The 25865-nt window shown below is 41.6% G+C and overlaps 1 protein-coding gene across 2 annotated transcripts in view; it reads right to left on the reverse strand.

Annotated features, from left to right (window-relative positions):
- Positions 1-24341, reverse strand: part of PAPSS2 (3'-phosphoadenosine 5'-phosphosulfate synthase 2) — an 89180-nt gene extending 64839 nt beyond the window's left edge. For both annotated transcript variants that reach the window (XM_058436240.1, XM_032137451.2), the window contains exon 1: positions 24179-24341. In XM_058436240.1, the coding sequence (XP_058292223.1) occupies positions 24179-24205 (27 nt within the window). In that variant the 5' untranslated portion in view covers positions 24206-24341. The remainder of the gene's footprint in view (positions 1-24178) is intronic.
- Positions 24342-25865: the final 1524 nt, after the last annotated feature.

The following is a 25865-nucleotide window of genomic DNA, read 5'->3' on the forward strand; positions in this document are numbered from 1 at the left end:
CTGTGCACTGCCCTCAGAATTTATGGGGAAGGCACACGCAGCATCTCCCACTTAAAACCTCCCTTGCTCTCTATGCTCCTTTCCTGGCGGAGAATAAAGGCTTCCAGGTGCTTCACCTTTACTGGCCAGCTCTGCCTTGAAAGGTCTCAAATCACCCATGTTTTTCTACATGCTCCTTCTTTTTATTGTACCGAGTCCCTTCCACCTATCTATGTAGGAAGGGATAAAAGGAAAGCATTGCGGCCACCTGGACTTTATGTGTTCAACATCTCTTTTAATACCTACTGTCAGCAGCAGCTTCATTTGATGCAGATGGGTTGAGGATGGGAATTTTCTTTACCATTTCATGATTATTTTTAGTGAATTTTTTTTCTAACATCTTTTTCGATGCCATGCTTCATAACTTTTCTCTAATACAAAATATCTGTGTTATTATCCTACATGTACTTTCCATTTTATGGACTTAACTAACACTCCAATTCAAGAAGGGAGAACAACTCCCATTGAGGGAAGGTGTTTTATATAGTACCAGGAAATCCTCTCAAATTGTAGATTTTTTAAAGTGCCTTGTTTGAATGTTAGTTATTAAATCTGCCAAAAACCAAGGGTCTTCCTGGTTCAACCGGAAAAATCAGCCTTAAGGCTATGCCAACTGGGTTTGTGCCTGCAAGACTGGGGAGGAGAGTGGGATGTTACCCTTTGCTCCTCTGTAGACCTTTGCTGCTCTATAGCCTAGCCGGCATGGCTATAAAATGCCTTTGAAATACTAGGGTCTGTATGGGTAAATGTCAGAGATCTCCTTTCCCTGTAAGTCTAATACTTCTTGTGTCATTCTTGTCCTTTTCCCTTCGTATTCTATTTTTTCAATCTCTCAAATTATTCCTCTAAACAAAATAGATCATCTGGCCCAGAATCACGTCCCTTCTTCAAAAGCCTACTTGTGCAAATCATTTATCTAGCCACACTTCAAAAATTCTTCGTGTCCATTCTTCGTAATAGCCCCAAAGTATAAGCAACCCAAATGTCCATCAACCTGTTACTGGATAAAAAATGTGGTATATCCATACAATGGAATTGTATTCAGCCATAAAAAGTATGAAGTACTGATACCTGCAGCAACATGAATGAATCTTAAAACATTATGCTAAGTGAAAGAAGCCTGTCACAAAAGACCACATATTTTATCATTCCATTTATAAGAAACATCCAAAAAAGGAAACTATCAGGAGACAGAAAGTAGACTGGTAGCTTCTCGGGACTTGGGGTAGGAATGGGAAGGATTGCGAATGGGCACCACAGATCTTTTTAGCATAATGAAAATGTTCTAAAATTAGAGTGTGGTCATGGTTGTAAAACTCTGTAAATTTTCTAGGAATCTTTAAACTGTACAGTTAAAATGGGTGAATTTTATAGTATATAAATTATTTCTCAATAAAGCTGTTTCTAAGAAAATTCTTTTCATTCTTTGATGAAAACCTTGACTTAGCCCATTTCACTTTCTCACTTAAAACCTCTTCAAATTCTTGTAGTAGTTCCAAAATGTACAATTTTTGTCTATGACCAAGACTATACATGACAGTGTATTTTGACTCTAACAGTTATTGTAAGCATTTAAAACTCCTCCTGTTTGGTAGTCTTTTTATTCTGATGGTGGTAAGCATGGTTTCAAGAACTTCAAAGCCAGGGCTGAGCTGCGTTATGCTCATGAATGCTCAAGTTGAGGCTCTAAGAAATACAGAGAAATAAATAGTGGTATATTCACACGATCCAATGCTATGCACAGCAGGGTTTCTCAAACTTGGCACTATTGACATTTTGAGCCTGAGAATTCTTTGTGTTGGAGGGCTGTCCTGTGGTCCTGTGCATTGTAGGATAATAGCAGCAACACCCCCTTCCCTTACTGTGAGTTGTAACAACTAGAAAAAGGTCTCCAGACATTGCTCAATGTCCCCAAAAGGGCAAAATCACCCCCAGTTGAGAACCACATATTTAATTATTCCAGCAGTGGAATACACTATACAGCAGTGAGAATGAACAAATTCCAATTGCACACAAACAATATGAATGACTCTCACAAATACATCTCGGAGCAAAAGAAACCAAACACAGAAGATTGTATAATGTAGAATTCCATTTCTAAAAGCTCAAAAACCAGCAAGATTAGTCAGGATGGTTACCGAGGAGAAGGAAGTAGTGACTGGAAGGCATTTGTGGGATTCAGGTAGTATTCTGTTTCCTAATCTGTGTGCTAGTTATGAAAGTGTGTTCCAGTACACAGATTAGAAAACAGAATACTACCTGAAATACTATCGCACAAATTCATTGAGCAGCACACTTAAAATTTATATATTTTTCTGTATGGACTTTATACCTTAAAAGTTTAAAAATGTGGGTCATGACTGCTGCGAAAACAGGGAGCATTCAAAGTGACTGAGGAGGGGCCCAGCACCTTTCTAACAGGATGCTAATTCATCTCTCTACAGACCCACCATGGCTCCTTCTGGCCCACCCTGAACTGTAAGACAGAAATCCAGTGTATTCCATTGATGAATGAAAGCTTGTTCCTGGGGTACTTGGTTATCCAGGTGCCAAAGCCAAGAAAGCACCCCACACCACCATTTTCAATTCATACTTGCAAAGCACAGACTTAAAATTGACTTCAGTGTGAAACCAACTTAGAGTGAGACCAAATAAAGGAAGGCTCCCTCCAGTGCTAAAGAAAATCGCAATGGGTCTAGTTCCCAAATCTGAGAGTAAGTCCCTCTTTAGTGCCCAAAGTGACAACTGGACAACTTGTTTGTTACAGAAGCAGATGAGTTGTGCTAATTTGTTTGAGTTCCCGCTCTTGGTTGGAAATCCTCCTGATCAATAACTTGTCCTTGCAGACAGTGGACCAGTACAACAGTGGAGATTGTGATGAGAGTGACTTTTTTTTTTTTTTTTTTTTGAGATAGGTTCTCATGTTGCTCAGGCTGGAGTGCAGTGGCACGATCTTGGTGGCTCACTGCAGCCTTGACCTTCGAGTCTCAAGCGATACTCCCACCTCGGCCTCCCAAGTGCCTGGGACTACAGGCATGCACCACCATACCTGGCTAATTTTTGTATTTTTTGCAGAGATGGGGTTTTGTCATGTTGCCCAGGCTGGTCTGGAACCCCTGGACTCAAGCAATCCACCTGTCTCAGCCTCCTGAAGTGCTGGGATTGCAGACATGAGCCACTGCATCAGACCTGCTGATTTTTAAAAATATTGATTTATAGGAGTTCTATATATTTTGGAAAACAGTCCTATGTCTCTTATGAGTTACAAATTATCCCCTAGGTTTTCGCTTGTCTTTTGACTTTTGTTTAAACATAAAAAAAAAAAAAATTTTGGCATGTAATTTTTAAAATGTTTGGTTTTTTATTGATACATTATATTTTACATACTTATAGGGTACATGTGGTAGTTTGTTACATGCACAGAATATGTAATGATTAAGTCAGGGTATTTGAAGAGTCTATCACTTTGTGCATTTATTATTTTTATGTGTTGAGAAGAATTCCAGTCCTCACTTCCAGCTACTTTGAAATATACGATACATTGTTGTTAACTATAGTTACTCTGCTCTGCTGTAGAACGATAGAACTTATTATAACTTTTATCTAATTGTGTCTGTACCTGTTAACCTATCTTTGTTCATCTCCCCACCCTAACCGATTTTCCCAGCCTCTAGTGTGTATCATTCAACTCTCTACCTTGATGATATCAAGTTTTTTAGCTCCTGTATATGAGGGAAAACATGCAATGTTTGTCCTTCTGTGCCTGGATTATATCACTTAATATAATGATCTCCAGTTGCATCTATGTTGCTGCAAATGACATGATTTCATTCTTTTTTATGGCTGAATAGTATTCCATTGTAAACATATACCACATTTTCTTTATCCATTTGCCTGTTGATGGACACCTGGGTTTATTCCATGTCTTTGCTATTGTGAATAGTGCTGCAATAAACATGTAAATGTAGGTATCTCTTTGATATACTGATTTATTTTCCTTTGAATAGATACCAGTAGTGGAATTGATGGACTGTATCATAGTTCTTTTTTTAGTTTTTTGAGAAATCTCCATTTGTTTTCCATAGTGGCTTTACTAATTTACATTCCCACCAACAGTGTATGAATTCCCTTTGTTCCACATCCTCACCAGTATTACTTTTTTTTGTCTTTTTACATATTAGCCCTTCTACATGAGGTGAGGTAATATCTCATGGTTTTGATTTGAATTTTCCTGACAATTAGTGATGTGGAGCATTTTTTCACATATCTGTTGGCCATTTGCATGTCTTCTTTTGAGAATTGTCTATTCATGTCCTTTGCCCACTTTTTGATGGAATTTTTTTTTTTTTTACACTCCTGGGTTTCTGGTATAGCCTGGATATTAGTCCCTTGTCGGAAAATAGTATGCGATATTTTCTCTCATTCAACTGGTTGTCTCTTCATGCTGTTGACTGTTTCCTTTGTTGTGCAGAAGCTTTTTAGTTTAATATAGTTCAATTGGTCTATTTTCGTTCTAGGTGTCTGTGCTTTTAAGTCTTAACCATAAAATATTTGCCTAGACCAATATCTTGAAGTGTTTTCCCTGTGTTTTCTTCCAGTAGTTTTAAAGTTTGGTGTCTTATATTCACATCTTTAATCCATCTTCAGTTGATTTTTGTATATGGTGGGAGACAAGGGTCCAGTTTCAATCTTCTGTGTATGGATAGTCAATTTTCCCAGCACCATTTATTGAAGAGGGTATCCTTTCTCCAGTGTATAGTCTTAGTGCCTTTGTAGAAAATCAGTTGGCTATAAATATGTGGATTTATCTCTGGGAAAAAAAAGTTCTTATATTGAAAAAATTTATAGTATCTGAATGTGTGTTATACTTAGAAGTGGTCTTCCCCATTCCATGATTATATAAGATTCATGTTTTTTTCTTGTAGTTCTATGGGCTTCTCAATGCTTAAATCTTTGCTCCATCAAACCTCTTCTTTATAAAATAAATTCTTAAAATGCCTATCTTTATTTACAAGGCTAAGCATATCTTTTTTAAAAAGATTATATTCTCAACTCTGTGATCGCAATTTTTAAAAGTCTCCATTCTCTGGCAGGTACTGACCTATGACCATAGTTAGAGAGTGGTTCAAAGTACATTCCACACGCATGCATGTAATATAAATCTTACATAGTGGGTGCTATCATCATATAAAGAGATAGTGGGGAGCTTTCCAGTTATAACTTGATAAAGAGTTTTTACTGGACAACATTTTGAAATCATACTGCCTATGAAAATGAAGATCCAGGAAAAGCACACAAAGCTTCTTAGAGGGAGGTGATTGTCTTAATTCTCCATGTTTCTCCTGCACGGGGCTGGTAACAGGGCTTGCTGTAGAATTGACTCCTCTTTCATGTCCACTCTGGTTACTAGATGTCAAGCAATTTTATCTCTGTCATTTTTGGTCCAAAAGTATCCTGAAATTCATTTTCCATTCTGATAGTTGCATAGGAGAATTAGAGGAAAAGGACAAATTGTAATTGCTTTTTAGATTCAATACATAGGGGCATATATTTTTCAAAATATTTGTAGTCAAATTCACTTCAAAATAATATAGAAGGAAGAAGAAAGTAAAACAAAGTTGCCATCCTTAAAAAGACACAACTGTAAATCAGAAAAAAAGAATTGCCATTGGCTTGAGTCATCCAATCTTTTAAAGCTTAGATATCTGCATTAAATGTCTGTCTTTTTATTTTATCTTATTTTTTGAGATGGATTCTCGCTCTGTTGCCCAGGCTGGAGTGTAATGGCGTGATCTCAGCTCACTGCAGCCTCTGCCTCCCGGGTTCAAGCAATTTTCCTGCCTCAACCTCTGGAGTAGCTGGGATTACAGGAGCGCGCTGCCATGGCCGGCGAACTTTTTTATTTTTAGTAGAGACGGGGTTTCATCATGTTGTCCAAGTTGGTCTCAAACTCCTGACCTCAAGTGATCTGCCTGCCTCGGCCTCCCAAAATGCTGGGATTATAGGCATGAGCCACCACATCCGGCCTTTTTTTTTTTTTTTTGAGACAGGGTCTCACTCTGTCACCCAGGCTGGAGCACAGTGGCACAATCTTGGCTTACTGCAGCCTTGAACTACTGGGCTCAAGTGATCCTCCCACCTCAGCCTCCCAAGTAGCTGTGTCTACAGGCATGTGCCATCACACCCGGCTTGGCTTTTATTTATTGCATTAAAGATGAATAATCTCTGTAAAGATAAGTGCTATATAACACAACATATTAATTTTATTTATTTATTTTTGAGACGGAGTCTCGCTCTGTCGCCCAGGCTGGAGTGCAGTGGCGCAATCTCGGCTCACTGCAAGCTCCGCCTCCCGGGTTCACGCCATTCTCCTGCCTCAGCCTCCAAGTAGCTGGGACTACAGGCGCCCGCCACCACGCCTGGCTAATTTTTTGTATTTTTAGTAGAGACGGGGTTTCACCGTGGTCTCGATCTCCTGACCTCGTGATCCGCCCGCGTCGGCCTCCCAAAGTGCTGGGATTACAAGTGTGAGCCACCGCGCCCGGCCTGCAACATATTAATTTTTAAAACTAATGAAATAAAGTTGATCAAAATTCATGATCAGATAAACCAAGTCAGGCAATCTATTAGCTTGTACGGAAAAGGTACAAAGCTTATGAGTTAATTTGATCCATTCTAAGTTTTAGGTGATAATTATGAAACATATAAGTGGGCAGGATTTCTGCCCTTGAGGTACTTACATATTTCTCCCAGGAATGCTAGAATTACACTGAAAACTCACAAAGGAAAGACAAGTTCGTTTTTGGAGGGTCCTTCCAAGGTGGGTCCCTATACTCATGTCTATCAAATGTGACAAGGAAATTATTTTGGATTTATTCCCATTGGAACATACAAAGTTCAACAGCAAGATCTGGAGATTTACACTCTAGAGAATTACAAGCTACTTTCTTAAGCCACTTCCTTAATTGTGATCTGGGAATGGGGCAAATTTCCAAAGATAAAGTCACCACCGTCAAGAACAGCTCACTAAGAAAGAATGGTCTTCAGATTTTTCCAGAAAGCTGTCTTCCCATCAGGTAATGGTAAAACAGGACAAGGATGGTAAGCTTTTAAACGTTCCAGCTACATTCCTCATGGAATATTTAAAATTTAATTTTAAATTTTAAATTAAAGAAGACTGCATTGGCTGGGAAATGGCTTTACATTAAAAAAAAAAAAAAATCTGGAAAGGGAAAACAGCTTTCTGAAGTAGAGAAAACTCATCTGTTACTAACTAGCCGGCAGCCCTCAGGCGTGTTACAATGCTCTCATTTGCATGGGGAAGGAATTAGGCTAGGCTGAGGTTCTCAAGCCTGGCTGAACCAAGAAACTTTGTAGCCAGTTTTTGAAGACTGCCTCCATTCCCCAACACCGATCCATTCAATCAGACTCGCTAGGAGTGCAGTCCAGGCATCAATATTTTGTGAAGCTGGCCGGGCGCGGTGGCTCACGCTTGTAATCCCAGCACTTTGGGAGGCCAACGCGGGCGGATCACGAGGTCAGGAGATCGAGACCACGGTGAAACCCCGTCTCTACTAAAAATACAAAAAATTAGCTCGGCGTGGTGGCGGGCGCCTGTAGTCCCAGCTACTCGGAGAGGCTGAGGCAGGAGAATGGCGTGAACCTGGGAGGCGGAGCTTGCAGTGAGCCGAGATTGCGCCACTGCACTCCAGCCTGGGCGACAGAGCGAGACTCCGTATCAAAAAAAAAAAAAAAAATATATATATATATATATATATGTTTTGTGAAGCTTAGCAGGGTGGAGAAAAACTGGACTACATAATCTCTAAGGTGGCACCCAGATCTCACTAAATTAGGAGATGCATTCAGAATAGCAGCGTAATGAATGGAACACAGGGAAGCATAAAACCCATGCAGGTATAAGTAAATCCTAACCAGGGACTTACAACACAACCTATTAGCATGAAATTACATTCTCAAATGAACCTTGGCCCCCCTATACATGAATAATAAATGTGCTTGACTTACAGCAACAAAACCACTCAAGACACAGAAGAATACAAAAGGGATTGTGTCATTAACTTACAGTAATATTTGTACTTTTTATCGAATTCCAAACTTACAAAATACACACATACCAAGTTTTGAAAATTCAAATATGTGAATCTTTTTAATGCAAACTACAATTCAAAGAGGGTGAAGAGGTAGATTTTCAATTTTTCACTGACAAATATCTAGTTGATATGGTATAAACCAAGAGAATGATTTAATAAGTACGTATACATTCCTTGTTTTTAGAAGAAAGAGATAATACTAAATGATAACAGTCAGTGCTAATGCTATGACTAAGAGCATGTTGTAAGTCATTACTAGAAAAGATTCATTTGAATAGTGTTTTAAAAAGACAAAATAAAGGACCTCCCTCTTAGGGCCCGCTGTTTTGAATTTTAGCCAATAGGGCATAAGATCTTAAACTGCAGTTCCTAGACATGAGTCTTGTAAGAGGAGTCTATAACTCCTTGAAACCATATGTAAAAATTGTGTATCTGTGTCTGTGTGTGCATACATGCATGTGGGCACACCCATGCACGGAGGTTTCTTACCCTTTTTGGAGTAAAAAACCCCTATGGTCGCCTATGGATCCCCTCTCAGAAAAGTGTTTTTAAATGCATAAAACACAAAGGATTGCCAATAAAAGAAAAAGAATTACGGTAACAAAATGCTTTTTAAAAATTATAACACAGTAATAAATATGCTTCTTTAGCAATGTATTAAATAACAAGAACTAGCTGTCTAGGTAGACAGCTATAATCTTAATTTTGAAGTATTTTTATAACTCTTTTATAGATCTTTCTATAGATCTTAGTTTTCTAGTGATAAAGAGCACAGATATTTTGCAATATCTGCAACAATATAATTTGATATTAAAGTATCTGTGGTTTCTACTGGTGACATAGTCACAAGTATTGCTAATATTGCTGTGGTTTGTTGCCTGTCTTCATAATTGAAGAAAATGCTAAATTTCTGTTACAAGTTATAAAAATAAATTACTGCTGGGTGCGGTGGCTCATACTTGTAATCCCAGCACTTTGGGAGGCCTAGGCAGGAGGATCACTTGAGGCCAGGAGTTCAAGACCAGCCTGGCCAACATGGTGAAATCTCATCTCCACCAAAAATATAAAAAATTAGCTGGGTGTGGTGGCGCACGCCTGTAATCCCAGCTACTCAGACGGCTGAGGCAGGAGAATCGCTTGAACATAGGAGGTGGAGGTTGCAGTGAGCCGAGATCGTGCCACTGCACTCTAGCCTGGGTGACAGAGTAAGACTTCATCTCAAAAAAAAATTTTTTTTTACCCATCCAAGTTCACAACCTTCCTGACTTCTCGGGACTCTACATACTAAAGAATCTCTGCTCTCTCTTTATCAGTCTTGAAGGGGTTGATTTGTAAGCCTGCAGGAAGGGTAGAACGTTAGACCACAAAGCACTCAACGAGCACTTCATGGACTGGCTCTAGGCCCTGCAGGCATAGAGCCCTGGACAGTCCCAAGATAACAGGCAGAAGGAAAAGGGCTCTCTGAGGTAGAATGGTAAAAGAGAGCTCTGGGACCTTCTAGAACAAAAATTCAGATACGTATTACTATTAATTTTATATTTTAATGTTCTGTAGAGTTCCTAAAAGTATTCAGTGACTTAGAAGATTCATAAAGCATAGCAAAAACTCATGAATCAGAAGTGGACAAGAAAAGGGAAAGAGAACAACCCAGGGGCATAAAACGAAGTGGTACCAAGCGTAAAGCTGGTGCAAAAAAAAAAAAAAAAGTAAGCCAAAAATTCACTTCTGAGCTTTCTGGCAGGCACCTTGAGGAGGAAAACCTGGATGGTCTCAAAATTCGCAAAGGAATTAGACACACACACACACACACACACACACGAATACATACACACACAAACATACACACACAGCTCAGAAAAATATAACCCTTCTGGTAGGAAAACTAGACAGCAATGTCTCCCTATGTATTTTTATAAAGAGAATATAAAGAAAATCCCAGGCTCGGCACAGTGGCTCACACCTGCAATCCCCAGCACTTTAGGAGGCCAAGGTGGGAGGATCGCTTGAGGCCAGGAGTACAAGACCAGCCTGGGCAACATAGGGAGACCCATCTCTACAAAAACAAAAACAAAGAAAATTCCAGAGATATTTATAAAGGGAATACTCTAATTAATAAATAATCTGAATAATATCATTACAGTAGACACACTAGTGAGTTCCACAGAACTTTAAAAAAAAATGTTTTAACAAAACAATGACAATACACTAAACACAGTTCAATGGGGCTCATGAAGTACAGCTAGTACTCAGCTCTCTGAATTCAGACACATAGAGTTACAAGCTGACAGGCCATGTGCCTAAGCATCTTCCAACTGAACACTGGCCCCCACCATATATAGCAGGAGGTGGCAAATTTTTCTTAAAGGATCAGACAGTATACATTCTCAGCCTTGCAGGCCACACAGAAATACCCATCCTTGCTGTAAAAGAAGCCACAACGTGTAAATGAATAAGCATGGTACGTTTCGAAAGCTTTATTTATAGACACTAAAATTTTAATTTCATATACTTTTCATAACACAAAATATAATTTTTCCTTTGACTTCTCCCCATCAGTCTTTTAAAAAAATGTAAAAACCATTCCTAGCTTATAGGCCTACCAAAACAGGCAGGTGACTGTGGTTTGGCTCACAGGATATGATTTGCTAACCCCTGGTCTACAGGACCAAATTTCCCCCAAGATATCTCATTGTCACTGTACCTTTCTCTTTCCTCAAGCCTTGGTCTATAACAACTTTTTTTTTTTAAGTAGTCACTGCTTCTACATTTGATCTGCAACTATACACAAAGGCAATCAGGATGACATATAGGCAGACATGGCCTCAGAATTTCTATGTTTAATGGATATAAAAAGGTAATCCAGGATGAACTAGCAGGAAAGAAATGGTGTAGTTCCCATTGTCCTCATTAAAATAAACACACACAAAAAGGGTAGAAAACCTTGAATGTACAACTTTCTCTACTTCAAGGATCACATATTAGTTTTTTAGAAGCATCCAAAAATATGTGTAACTAGCTAAATCACTTAATTCACATGTTACATCATTTATATCACTAGTTCTCCCAATGAAAATGAAGCCATATAATGTTTCACAGCACACAGTTAACTTGCTGCAATCCAAATAAGAAACCCTTCATTCCAAATATCATCCCAATATCCCTGAGCCTCTGTCTGTTCTCAGACAAAACATGGGACTCGGCCACCAAACTTGGCAAACTCGAGTGGTCTCTACTTTACATTGCCCCACAAGAAGACTGCAGGGAATTTACCTCATTTCTTTATTTTAGTGGCCTAATCTATGATTTGTAATACTTGTAACTACCTATTATGTAGAGCTACTAGGATAATTGATAACAAAGTATGAATAAGTCTTGATGAGCATGATGAAAGAAAGGTATTATGCATGCCCAGAGGAACTCCGCTATAATACAGGGAGGTAGCAATTACCCTTATGGCAATACCACGTGCATAAAATTGAGTCTCCTGAAATGTGTAACTGCAATCAGAAGATACTCAAAGCCACACAATTACAGTGTTCAACCCAGGTCTCAGCTGCCCCTCCTAACACTAGGCCTGTTGGTGTTCCACTGTAGGCTGTACATTGCTACCTATCTGTATTTTCTTTATATTTTTTCTCAATTGGTTCTGGTTATTAGGCTGTGTATATAAAACAATCTCCCTGAACCACGAAATATTAAAATTCTGTGCTGAGCAATGGAAATGCTGATGAAACCTCTAGTACATCCAGAGAACAGGCCCATAGCCTGTGGGGTTTTGGGAACTTGTAACTCGTGAATGCTCGACTGTGCAGCACTCACATAATGAACAAGGCTGGGTGTAGAGTTATGTGTAAGTCACTGCAATTATTTCTAAAATCACTTATTCTTGAGTGTATGCATTCACCCACTAGAACACTGAAGCCTTGTATTCTTAAGGTGAAATGTTGGGTTCAATTCGAAAGACTACTGTTCCTAAAACTGGCCACAGAGCCTCATCCAAACTAACATTTATTGCCTTTTAACAGCATTTGCTAAAATCCACATCTTCTAAAGATTACACAACATTACAAAAAGCCCCTAAGGAAATCCCTTTCAAAGTGCCTGCATCATCCTTTCAGTCTGCAAAGACAAAATTAAAATGCATGTTTAAATAATCAAAAGATCCTTTTGCATTCTCACAGTCATAGTATCCATTATATGTTATTTTAACTGAAGAAAAAAAAAGAATGATTGAAAACACGGCACTTATGTTTCAGCTCTGCCACTTAGGGTTATGCATCCTGAGGCAAGTTACTTAGTCTCTACAAGCTTCAGAGTTCTCTACTGTAAAGTAGGGATAAGAACTACTTCATAGGTTATTGTGAGGATGAGATGGGATACTGTATGGATAGTCCCTGGATAAATGCTTGTTCCCTTCTTCTATTTGGGGAACCCTGTTGGGTACACAAGGTGCCTTCCTGAATCCCAAGGGATGTTATTATGTCAACAAGGATTAATAACATAGTGTGATGTGTAAAAGGCTTTTTGAGTCACAGCCTCAACACTGAGAAGAAAATGGAAGAAACTGAGTATTTTTGATGACCTAGATTTTTCCATTCCCTAAATGTGGCTAACTGTGCAGAGACAACACATCTTTAGAGAATTTTGTATCCCACTGTGAAGACACAAATTCTGTGATTCAATTTCTATGCAGTCACCATGATTCTTTTTATTTAAATAATGCAGCTCCTCTCCAGTAAAAGACTTCAATTTCATCCCCTGAAATACACTCAGCCAATGCTGCTCTCCTCAGCCTGAGTGTGTGTGTGTGTGTGTGTGTGTGTGTGTGTGCGTGTGTGTGTGTGTGTGCGTGTTCCATCTTTTTATACAATCATCTCCTGAGAATGGGAATATGAACCTTCCTAGTACCTATCGCTGAAACACTAGCCCAGGATTGCTGAAAAACTTGGACTTCCCTTACCTATGTGTTAGAAGGAGACAACGCTCCCAAATTTTTCTTCCAAACACCTTTTACAATCCCATGATTTCTAGGCACTCCTCATTGATAGGTTGACAACATCCTTAAGCGTTGACCTTGAACTGGGTCAAATTTTTATGTGAAAAATGCACTGGTGTTCTAGTTTCTTTTTTATTATCTACAAATCATATTAATAATTACAACTTGGCTCAAGTATTGCAGCTAGTGGAAACAAATTATTCTGTTCACGTTTGCTGAATACTGACATAGCCGTAAGGCTAGGCAATAAAAACTATTACCCATACAGGTTGAGTCTGAGAACAAATAAAATTTATTTTCCAATTATTCACCTTATGTTACCACAAAGAAAGAAATGCGTGTGATAGTGAGGGTAACATGTATTTGCTAATTTATGCCACTTACTCTTTTTTAATAAAAGTGCTGGGGAATGTTTCTCAATAGAATTCATTATTATTATCTTGAGATACTAGCAGTAGACAGCTGCCAGAATATTTTACAAATGAAGCAGTAATACATTACTAGTTACCTAATCTAGCTGTGTTGGCTACATGGCATGAAGTCTCATTGCCTCTATGAAATAAACATCTTATTAACTACAGAGAAGCTAATAAGATTCTAACTTCTCCTTTGGGTAACTCTCTAAAGACCCATTTCAGTTAAATGAGTTCCCTTTGGACTATTTATTCACAAACTTGCTTCACGAGATGGTGAAGAGTCAATGAGTTAACACAGAGGTCGGTGCTCAATAAACCGTGGCAATGAACAGAATACAACAGAGTAGGAATTTTCTAACAAAATATGCTCTAAAAAAAGAAACTTCAGGCCGGGCGCGGTTGCTCATGCTTGTAATCCCAGCACTTTGGGTGGCCGAGGCGGGCGGATCACGAGGTCAGGAGATCCAGACCACGGTGAAACCCCGTCTCTACTAAAAATACAAAAAAATTAGCCGGGCGTGGTGGTGGGCGCCTGTAGTCCCAGCTACTCGGAGAGGCTGAGGCAGGAGAATGGCGTGAACCCGGGAGGTGGAGCTTGCAGTGAGCCGAGATCGCGCCACTGCACTCCAGCCTGGGTGACAGAGCGAGACTCCGTCTCGAAAAAAAAAAAAAGAAACTTCAGATAAATACGCACATTCCACAATCGGAATTTTAATGTCTAGGCTTTATTTGATGTCTTCTTATTCTGTTGGCTAACTTAAAGGTCAAATGAAAAATTATTTTAGTTATGATTTGGTTATTTTTTAGTAACTACTCAAAACATTGTTGTACTAGTGACCCAATGGCCCAAGAGCCATAATTACTCTATAATTTAGGAAAACACTCTCTATTGGGAGTCAGCAATTTAGGTCCTGGGAAGACCACACATGGTTACTATAATTGACTTCATAGTTCTTTGTGAACTTAGGAAGCAATGGAAATGGATAGATTTAGAGGTAAAATTGAACTGAGGCTTTGGCGTATAACTGAACTTGGTCCAGCCTTTACCAAATACAACTTTATCTGCACTGCATGCTATCTAATCCATGGCATCCCTTTTTTTTGATAAAACAATTAAACCACTTGAGAAGGTTTAAGGAAGACTGAGTGAGGTGGGAAAGGGTTGAATTTTCTAAAGAGAAACAGTCCGGCCAATCAAAAATATTTCAAAACAGTCAAGTTACATCTTTCAAATACTGCTTTTTGGTCTGTATTTTCTGTCCCCAGAATGCCACAACAAAATGCTAAAGCTAAGTCAGAATGTAATAAACCAACTGGGAGGAAGTTTCATGGAAAATATTTCTTGTTGAATGAAAGAGGAAACAAAGCTGTAGAAAATGGGCAGGGTCACTTTCAAAGGGCATGTGATAAAGAGAGAAGTGATAAGCGTGTAGTAGGGTGATCAGAGTTCTAGCTTAGTGGAAGTATCCCCACCCAGTCAACCCAAAGAATGGCTATAGAGCCTGGCACAGCTCTTAACGCTGTATATCAACTGTCATATAAAGAGCTTAAAGGTGAGCTCCTAATTTTCCTTCCAGAAGTAAAATACTAGAATTATTTTTAAACACACACACACACACACACACACACACACACACACACACATTTTTAAAGTAGAGACAGCCTTAATATAGAGTAAATAATGTTCAACTTAGAAAAATGAGGAAACATAAGAAAAGTCAATTGGGAATTTTATTGCTTTTAGTTCAAGGCCACTGCAAGACTTACTGAGCAGAACGTTGATAATATAAAGGTGCGAGTGGAGTGCTTCAATTAGAAAAGGCAAATGCTGTGTTTAGAATAGACTTAAAGACAGTGAATAGACTAAAAACTATAATTAAAGAATATAAGGCTTTGGTAGCTATTGTTAATTATGACAAATAGAGATCCTGGTTTGGTCATTCAATAAATATTGTTGAGTGAGTGAGGTAAACAAATATACACGTGAGGATTTTGACAGGAACTGAAAAAGGAAAAGATTTTAGAGAGCTTAAGGGAACAAAGTAATACACATGGGACCCCCAGCAGAGGGCCAAAAAGTTAATTCAGGTTTTTAACATTGGCAAATGTATGAAAATAAAATCATCACTAATGCTTGAGTTGCTGACTTTGCTGGAAATTGGGAAGGCACGAATTATTCATAAATTAATAATGACTGGAGGAGGGTGTAGATGAATAAAGTTTAGAGGGATAAAATCTCAGATTTTCTTCCAGGTGGTTTAAATCCATAAAGTCTACAAATGGCTTTAAAAGCACACACCCAACATAAAATTGTTTTAAAAAAGTAATTGTGGTATGAGACTGGATGTAGATGCTTGGTGGATAAAAATCAATACTTTTCATAATAAATCAATAATAAAATATAAAGCAAGTGTTAACAGACATTTAAATCAAATATTGACTAGCAGAGGAATTATCACTATGAATGATGCAGCATTTGACATAATATATTTATGTAACCGTTTTAAAAATCTTTATTGTCACAGGCTATATAGGCTTTCATTGCCAAAAGTTAGTATTTGATGCTATACAGATTGAGCTTGTCATGCTTATATTACAGTCATGCTTGCACGATATCAATTATAGCAAAATCAACTTCAGTAGTAAATTTGAAATGCAGAAAGGGATACTGATAAGATTTTAAAGGAAATCACATCAGTCAACTGATGGAATCCATTTTATACACTACATGTCATCAGAGGCAACTTACATTTCAAGTTTTAATACAGTGGCTCTTTTGTACAGAAAAAAATATTTTCATCTTGTACACCAATTTATTGTTTGTTTGTTTGTTTGTTTTGTTGAGGTTTTTTTGAGACAGGCACTCACTCTGTCACCCAGGCTGGAGTGTAGTGGCATGATCATGGCTGACTGCAGCCTTGACCTCCAGTACTCGGGCGATCCCACCTCAGCCTCCTGGATAGCTGGGACTACAGGCCCGCGCCACCACACTTGGCTAATTTTTTGCATTTTTGTAGAGATGAGGTTTTGCCATGTTGCCCAGGCTGGTCTCATACTCCTGAGCTTAAGTGATCCACCCACCTCAGCCTCTCAAAGTGCTGGGATTACAGGCATGAGCCACCACACCCAGCCAATTTATTGTAAATTTTTCAAAAATGTGGTGATCAAAAAGACAGGAGAAAGGAACACGAAGATAACATTTATAACAAATACAATGCTTATGATAAACCAATTAACCTTTCTGGAACACTTTAATCTTTATTAAAAGAGAAGCAAAGCAAGCTTGGGTACCAGTCTGAGTCTGAAACAGGGAGTAGTGTCCTGCCCCTGGTGCTGAGCTTGGGGAAGAGGGAGGCCAAATAGGCCTGAGGGCTCTGAAAGCAGAGGGCATTGGATGTGCTTCTGATCTCAGAGGAAAAGAGGGTGGGTTTCAGCAGCCCCCAGAGCTCCTCCAAGTCCCTGCATGGTCACAGCAAAGTAGGAACCTAGTTCCCACACTCCTGGGAGTAGTGGGGACATGTCAAGGACCTTAACTAGTCCCACCAAATTCATCCTCCACGACCTCAGAGTTGTGCTGGAGCAACAAAACGGCCTCAGGGTACCCAGGAGAGCATGAAAGAAGTAAGGAGAGTTGTTTAAACTGAAGGGGTCTTTCAGACAAGAACACACTTGAAATTGGACCAACACTAGGGATTGGACAGGACAATGCACATCTCTAAGGATGTCTGCATAGGCAGAGACCACCAAGACCAGGTGAGCACTCCCCACTCCACTCTGTAGCACATCCTAGGGAACAAGGATTAAATCAAAGATTTTTGACTAGCTATCTGACTGGAGTTCATGTTTATAAAGTACTGCTTTTATGAGAGCGACACAGGTCTGGTAAGGTATGATAGGAGATGTTAATGATTCACAGGAATCTAGAAAGGGTAGAGGTTTCTGTCTCCAGCAGTGATGGGTAGGTTATTCAGATTGATGTTTCCACTGAAAACAACTATAAATGCTAGTAATAATATAAAATAATCTAATTTAAAACAACAGGACAAGCACAGTGGCTCATGCCTGTAATCCCAGCACTCTGGGAGGCCAAGGCAGACAGACCTGGCCAACATGGCGAAAACCCGTCTCAACTAAAAATACAAAAATTAGCCGGCTGTGGTGGTGCACACCTGTAATCCCAGCTACTAGGGAGGCTGAGGCATGAGAATCACTTGAACTCGGGAGGTGGAGGTTGCAATGAGCCAAGATCACGCCACAGCACTTGAACCTGGGTGACAGAGCAAGACTCCATCTAAAAAAAAAAAAAAAAAAAAATTAAAACAACAAATAACTGATAAAATAGGAAGAAACTACTAGGCTAAAATCTGGAAGAAAGCAAGAACTCAAAGAGATAAGTAAGCAGAGAGGCACTTTTATCCTTACAGGGGCATATTTGCTGAGAGGAGCATATATGAACTGATTTTGACAGCTTCACTGAGAGGTGGAACAGAAATCAAAGCCCAGAACCCACTCAAGTGAAAAGAAAAAAAGGTCTTCCTCAAATTAAGCTGGGGTCCTAAACACTACACTCTAAAAATAAGGGTAAACCAGAATAAACCTGCCTCCCACTCAGAGAGACCTCAAAGACAATTGTCTTGGCATAGAAAGTGAGTATAAAAGGGGAGGGTGGTCCCTGGGAAGTTGTATTCACAAGCTGGCTCTCATGTGCAAAATAGCAATCCAAATTCACATCACCTAAGTCTTTAAAAAGTGGTAAATTCAGGCCAGGTGCAGTGGCTCATGCCTGCAATCCCAGCACTTTGGGAGGCCGAGGCAGGCAGATCACGAGGTCAGGAGATCAAAACCATCCTGGTTAACATGGTGAAACCCCATCTCTACTAAAAATACAAAAAATTAGCCGGGCGTGGTGGTGGGCCCCTGTAGTCCAAGCTACTCAGGAGGCTGAGGCAGGAGAGTGGCGTGAACCCAGAAGGTGGAACTTGCAGTGAGCCAAGATCACGCCACTGCACTCCACCAGCCTGGGTGACAGTGCGAGACTCTGTCTCAAAAAAAAAAAAAAAAGTGGTAAATTCAAGTTAAAGTAGTCCTAGGCTAGGAGTGGGGCCAGACACCTGGCAGAAACAAAAGCAAATCCTCTCTGAAAACAAAGTCATTCATCCTAGGCCTGAAAGAATCTCTACAAGTAATTTTTCAGCAGTAATGACAAATACCCAGTCAAAAATAACCAAGCACACAAAGAGAAGAGGGGGGAGTGAGGAATCTAGGAAAAAATGTGGATCCTAAGAGCAAATACATTCTCTAATGAATTCTCTAGCTATTTACTCATTTATTTATTCAATGAATATTGAACACCTAATCTGTGCCAGGATCATTGTCAGGTGCTGGGCATATAAGCTGTTTCAAGTGTCATATGAACAAATCGCCTAGGGGCTAAAAGACCAGTTGAACTAGTGTTACGTTTATTTACCTTTAGTTTCTGCATTTTCCTAAGACTTCCAAACACAAAGACTAATGAGTGCCCATTACTATTTAGTGATAGATTTTGAAATAAACAGAAATCTGCTAGGACTGAGATTGACATCCTTGATGCCTTTCCCAGACTCTAATTCTCTAAAAGTTCCATGTTAGAGCTAAGCCTAATTATCCCCTCAGCAAACCACAGAGCCACATGCATCAGCAGAAAAATGATAAAAGACAAAGATAACTATCTCAAAGAGATATATAACTGAGTTAACCACATTTATCTTTTAACTGCACCAAAGTCCAAACAGATGATCTAATAAATGGTGATGGCATGAATTGGGAAGCACTAATTTTAAGGTACACATAGGAATAGTTGAAGGCACAGGAAGGGTGGAGAAAAGTTAGTCCAATATTTACTTTATGCATGGATTATCTTTCTTGGCCAAAGCTGTTGGCAAAAACTCACTGATACTCTGGTACCTCTACACTGATTGTCAACCAGTGTCTTCTATTCAGCCTATCACAATAAGAATTCAAATTGTCACCTCTATATTTCTGCATTTGTTTTTCCTTATTAAATATTCTGGCTGGCCAAGCACAGTGGCTCAAGCCTGCAATCCTAATACTTTGGGAGGCCAAGGCAGGAGGATCTCTTCAGCTCAGCAGTTCAAGACTGGCCAGAGCAACATAGTGAGACCTCATCTCTACCAAAACAACAACAACAAAAACTTTAAAAGTTAGCCAGCCATGATGGTGTGCACCTGTAGTACCAGGTACTCGGGAGGCCGAGGCAGGAGGATCACTTGAGCCCAGGAGGTCGAGACTGCAGTGACCCATTATAGCAGCACTGCACTCCAGTCTGTCTCAAAACAAAACAAAAATATTCTGGCTGTTGTCATTTACTGAGCCTTCAAAACAGTATGTGTGCTGTTTTTTCTTTTTATGTATTGCCAAACCATGACAGTATAGTTTAATACAAATGAAATAGCTACTGCATATGAAGCACTAACTCTGGGTCTGGCACTGTGCGAGACAACTTTTAGGAGTTATTTACTTTTCACGACAATTGTAAGGGGTAAGTTATTATTACCCACATTTTACAGACGAGAAAACTTTGGGCCAGAGCAGTTACATCCTGTAACAGAAGTACGGGGGGGGGCAAGAGCGTGAGTTTTGATGCTGGACAGACCTGAATTTCAATAGTGCCCTGCCCCTGGTATTTCTCCTCCCCTGAAGACAAAGCTGTTTCCTGAGATGAGAGCTACTGTGGGGATGAGATGAAATCCAGTATGTCTGAGTGTCTGGCCTCTAGGAAATGCTTGTTTCTCCCTCCCTCCAGTGGTTGCTCATCTAGAATTCATGTCTTGCCTTCGGTAGTGTCTTTATATAGTTTTAAAAGTAATTACTTCTGGCTGGGTGCAGTGGCTTAAGCCTGCAATCCCAGCACTTTGGAAGGTCAAGGTGGGTGAATCACCTGAGGTCAGGAGTTCGAGACCAGCCTGACCAACGTGGCAAAACCCCATCTCTACTAAAAATACAAAAATTAGCTGGGCATGGTGGTATACACCAGTAGTGCCAGCTACTCGGGAGGCTGAGGCAGGAGAATTGCTTGAACCCGGGAGGCGGAGGTTGCAGTGAGCTGAGATCACTCCTCTGCACTCCAGCCTGGGTGACAGAGCGAGACTCCATCTCAAAAAAAAAAAAAAAAAAAAAAAAAAGTAGCTACGTCTAGAAAAATAATGTAATACTGTACACAGTTCTGAAAATAAGGAAAAGGTAATTAGCAGGGCATGATGGTGGTGCCTGTAATCCCAGCTACTTGGGAGGCTGGGGCAAGAGAATGGCTTGAACCCAGGAGGCAGAGGTTGCAGTGAGCTGAGATCATGCCACGCTACTGCACTCCAGCCTGGGTGACAGAGTGAGACTCTGTCTCAAAAAAAAAAAAAAGAAAGAAAGGAAATAAATAAGGGAAAGGCCAGGCGCGGTGGCTCAAGCCTGTAATCCTAGCACTTTGGGAGGCCGAGGTGGGTGGATCACAAGGTCAGGAGTTCGAGACCATCCTGGTCAACATAGTGAAACCCTGTCTCTACTAAAAATACAAAAAAATTAGCAGGGCGTGGTGGCGGGCGCCTGTAGTCCCAGCTACTCGGGAGGCTGAGGCAGGAGAATGGTGTGAACTCGGGAGGCGGAGCTTGCAGTGAGCCGAGATCACGCCATTGCACTCCAGCCTGGGGGACAGAGCCAGACTCTGTCTCAAAAAAAAAAAAAAAAAAGGAAAATAAATAAGGAAAAGGTTGATAATCCCTTACATCTATGGAGAGCGCTGTGGTTTTCAGTATCTTTTCACTCCTTTCCAATTGTTTTCTTATTTGATCCTTCGGAAATAACTTAATATCTCAGTCAATGTTTTCAGATTGGGTGTCTCCAGAACATAACAGCACTGTCTGTGGGCCTTGAAAAATGTTAATCCAGGAAACGATGTAAGAGGAAAGGCCCAGGCCTTTGCCTTCCCTTCTTTCCAGTCCCCTAGAGGCAGTTTGTCCCTTTCCCTCTCCTGGGTGTCTATGTGTGTGTATAGGGGGTGGGGATGGGAGGGTAGCCAGGGTTGGAGGTAAGTGAGGGGTGGAAGGGATGAAGGGATGAATGTGACTGATAGCTGTTTCTTTGGTTTCCATGGTAAAGATGCATAGCACAGAAGGAATGTACTACCTTCCTTTGTAAAAGAATACTTCATTTATTTTTTTTAAAGCTTATGAAAAAATCATCCTACACTCTTTCATTTAAACCAAAACTATCTACTCTTCCTAGAGTGGTCTGAACTGAAAGGCAATATTCATCCAGAGAGTGTGGCCAAAAAAACCTGGAAAAGAGGTATCTCCTTTTCCCCCTCCCCCACCCAGTATACCACCTGGCACACAGTAGGTGCTCAACAAATATTTGAAGTTACTGTAGTGGCTGCTGTGTGAATTAACTGTCCTCTGTTGACAGTGCAGTAAACAATGCGATGATTCCTATAAGACCATAAAAGATCAGCTCAGTCTCACTCCTAGGCTAGCTTGTGAGGTCAGCAATACTTACTTATCAAATAATTGATTAGTTCAGAGGTCACACAAGTGGACAGATTTTGCTTTGGCCTGCAAGGTTTCAAAACACATTTTGAATGAACATTCAAAGCCTGAGAGATTCCACATGCATTTACAGCTGGCTTGCTGTAAATAGTACCGATAGTACCTATCTAGACCTTTTGGGAATTTGGGTTGGTGCCTGGGTTATAACTGCGTTAGACTAAATCAAAATTCATAAAAGTTCTATTTCAGTTAGCTGTTTCAGGAGTTAATTTAATGCTGTATAAAACAGACACACACATACACCCACCCAACAAAAAATAGAAGGTTCAGAATGTGTAAATACAAAAACCAAACCCTCCGGCCCTCAAATTTCTCACTGCTTCTGACTGTGCAGAAACCCCGCAATTGATTTGTAATGACCCTGTTCTCAAACCCTCCTCTTCCTGGGCTCCTGCCGACTGGAGGCATCAAGAGGAGAGACCACCTCATCCCTTTCCAATGCTTGACAAAGTCCCCCATCACAACTGAGAAGGAATTCTTGATGCAAGCAGGAAGGTGGGAATTAAAACCCCATTGATATAAAAAGCTACTGGCACAGCGGCTTGCCATTTAAAAGACACTATTTAGGATTTTACAGAAATTAATCGCATTAAATAGGAACAAAATACAAGTGATTTTCATTTATTATTTTAAAAATATGTTACAACGCTGAGAGACCCCCACTTAAAAATTACTCCTGAGAAAGGCAGCTGGATTTTGATAAATGTCCCTTCCCAAATTGATGCCACCTACACCCTTGACCCTCCCGCTAGTCCAGTATGGTCCCTGAAAGCCACAGAGCCCCCACCCTGTTCTCTTGCTGCTCAAGTGACCCTTCTAGCCCTGCATAGCCCCTCCACACTCCTTCCCCACTTCTTGGCTTTATATTTTGTTTTTTTTTAAACCTCTCCCCGGCCCACCACAAATACACCTCAAAGATATTTGGGTAATACACATTATATAAGAATAAACATTTATGAGGCACCTACTATGTGTCCATTGCAAGTCTACCTACTAGAGAGAGGTCAACCCATTCAGTAACCAGTACAATCATCTGAGGCTTGCAGGGTGGTGGCTGACGATAGAATGTTCAGCGGCCGAACTGCTGAGTGGGATTTTATCAAGGCTTGCTGACCACATCTGACGTGGCCCCAATGCTGTCTAGAAGGCGCCATCCAACTCTAAGAGTCTATGATTACTGCTCCCGTTTTTTTTTTTGTTTTGTTTTGTTTTGTTTTCAGTTTACTGGGTTATAATTGACAAATAAAACTGCTGCCATTTTTAAGAATGCAAAATTTATAGGTGCCCACGTTGCTGGGAAAGAAACTTTTCTCTTTGACACGCCCTCATATTTCCCATTAAAGGAGGACAGCTCAGATTATTAATTCTGGGTAAAAGTGTGCCTCCTCATCACAATCCCCTCATCTTACTCCACCAAACCGAGGGGCACCCGCACCCCTCATTACTGAACTCGAGATGCCACCCGATGCCGAAATCGAGCTAGAGAGCTAAATCCCGCCAGTGTAGAAATGCAATTTCCTCCAGTTTGCTTCGATAATTGCAGTTTCCTCTATGAAAGTACGTCATTAAAGCCCACTCTAAGGAAGTTCCCATAGACAGAACCCCAGCGACCAGACCTGGCAGAACGGGAGTCAGCTCGATCTGCTCTGAGACCCTACAGAAGAAAAGGCGGGTCTGGAAGAGCTCCTGGGAAAGAAAGGGGATTTCCTGTCCCTGGTCCTGGATCTAGATCCGGACCCACTTGAGAAGCTCGGGAGGTCTCTCGCGGGCGCAGCGACCCCAAGGAGCGCAGATTCCCAGAGTCGCGGGGTGGAGAGGGGCTGCGGGGCGAGGGCTGCCCCGGGAATTCCACACAGAGCCTCTTTCTCCTGATTCCCTCCGTGGCCCCCTCTTACTCCTCCTCCTCCTCCTCCCGACGCCCCCTCCTGGGGAGGGTGGGACCCAAGTGCCGGGGGATTGGGGGGTGGGGGTCGGCGCTTGCAGCGCGGTGGCGGGGAGGGAAGCCGGCGCCTGGAAGCCTACCGTCTTTTGCTTCTTGATCCCCGACATGCTGGCTGGCTGCGGCGGAGCCCGGGTCCCGGGAGCAGAGACCGAAGGACGCAGGGACGGCGACGGCGGCGACGGCGGCGGCGGCGGTGGCAGCGGCAGCGGCTGCCGGACTCCCGGGAAGGAGGTATAAAAAGGCTCCGCAGACACGTCGCACTTCCCTTGACCAGCCCCCTTCTCCTACTCCTCCTCCTGCCACGCTCCTCTCCGCCCCGTCGGTTCCGCAAGCAGCGCCCAGCCTTGGGGACCCGGCCGCCGCCGCCTGGGCGGGGTCCCCGGCCCGGCCCCTAGTCGCGGGCGCGCGCTCCGCCAGCCCCGGTCCCCGGCGAGACCTTGCAGCGGAGCAGCAGATGGCACGCCCGGCACGCGGCCCGGGGTCAAGTTCACCTCGCCCGCCCCACCCCCAGAGGGTCCCAGAGCGTCCTCCACTCCCCTCACCAGCCTCCCGCGCCTCTTCAAGGAAGTGTCCCTGCCTCTAGGACCTAAGAGCTTATTTGGTTAAGGGCAAGGATGCTTGAAGCCGCCAGGTTTGTTGGCAGGATCCTCGTGTGCTGTAGTAAAAACGAAGATTCACACTCATGGATCCTTACAATGCACTCCGCTGAGCTCTGCCTTAATTCTCATGGGCCCCCTCCATCCTGCCCCGACCCCAGGCAGCAAGTCCTACTATCTTCCCATTTTACAAACGAGCAATTGAGGCTTTCAGACTTTGCCAAGATTATATTCCAAATGAGGGGATTCAAACCCAGGCTGTCAGCCTCCGCAGTGCAGGCTTTCTCCACCAGCGTCATCACACATGGTGGTAACTGGCAAGGCTCACAGCTTGTCTGTTCACCGTGCGTCGTGCTGAGGGGGTTACATGCACTTCCTCCATTCCCGCTCACAACAGTATCGTCAGGTTACAGGTATGGGCCTATGGAGGCACGGCCCCTCCTCACAACGTCAAGCAAGTGGCAATGGCCAATGGAAGCCCAGCGACTTGTTTCAGTCCACCCCCAAAGTAGCACTTCTGTCTCACTGGAATGGGCCCTGAGGAGGAGGAAAAGGAGGTACATGTTGAGCAGGCTTAGGCCTAGGGCTCCAAGATTTTACCAGAAGTCAGTATGAGGCTACCCTCTGAAAGAACCCAAATGTCAAGGCCAAGTAGAGGTGAGGGAGAGAAGCTCTAGTGACAAGCACTTTGGGGGCAGTCACTGGGTCTCACACCCCTGGTACCTTAACTGACTCCTTGTATAATGCCACAAACGGATGGATATGACCACACTCTCAAAAGAAGTAACGTGACATACAAGGGCCACACTTCTCATTCCCACTCTGGTGTTCCTGCTGTGAAAGAGTTGGAGTAATATTCTAAGGAGGTGAGGGATGGGACTTTTCTTTCATACCTAATTGTATTTCTGGAAGACTGCCAGCTTTCCAGACAGACACTTGATCTGAGTATTCATTGACTGCCCTTCGCCATGGGAAGGTGGGAAAGAAAAATAAATCAGGAGTCAGAAACTTATAAGGCAGCCTGCATGTCTGTACAGTCTAGAGTTGTCTGCTGATTTATTTTCTTACTCATTTTGAGTAAACTGCCACCACTCCCTTCCAATGTAAGCAGCTAGGGGCAAATACTGAGTTTGAGTTTCTGTTCTGCATACAAACTAGCACATTTTAAATG

The sequence above is a fragment of the Hylobates moloch genome, unplaced genomic scaffold (genome assembly GCF_009828535.3).
Source record: "Hylobates moloch isolate HMO894 unplaced genomic scaffold, HMol_V3 SCAFFOLD_3, whole genome shotgun sequence".
In the NCBI taxonomy this organism is placed as follows: domain Eukaryota; kingdom Metazoa; phylum Chordata; class Mammalia; order Primates; family Hylobatidae; genus Hylobates; species Hylobates moloch.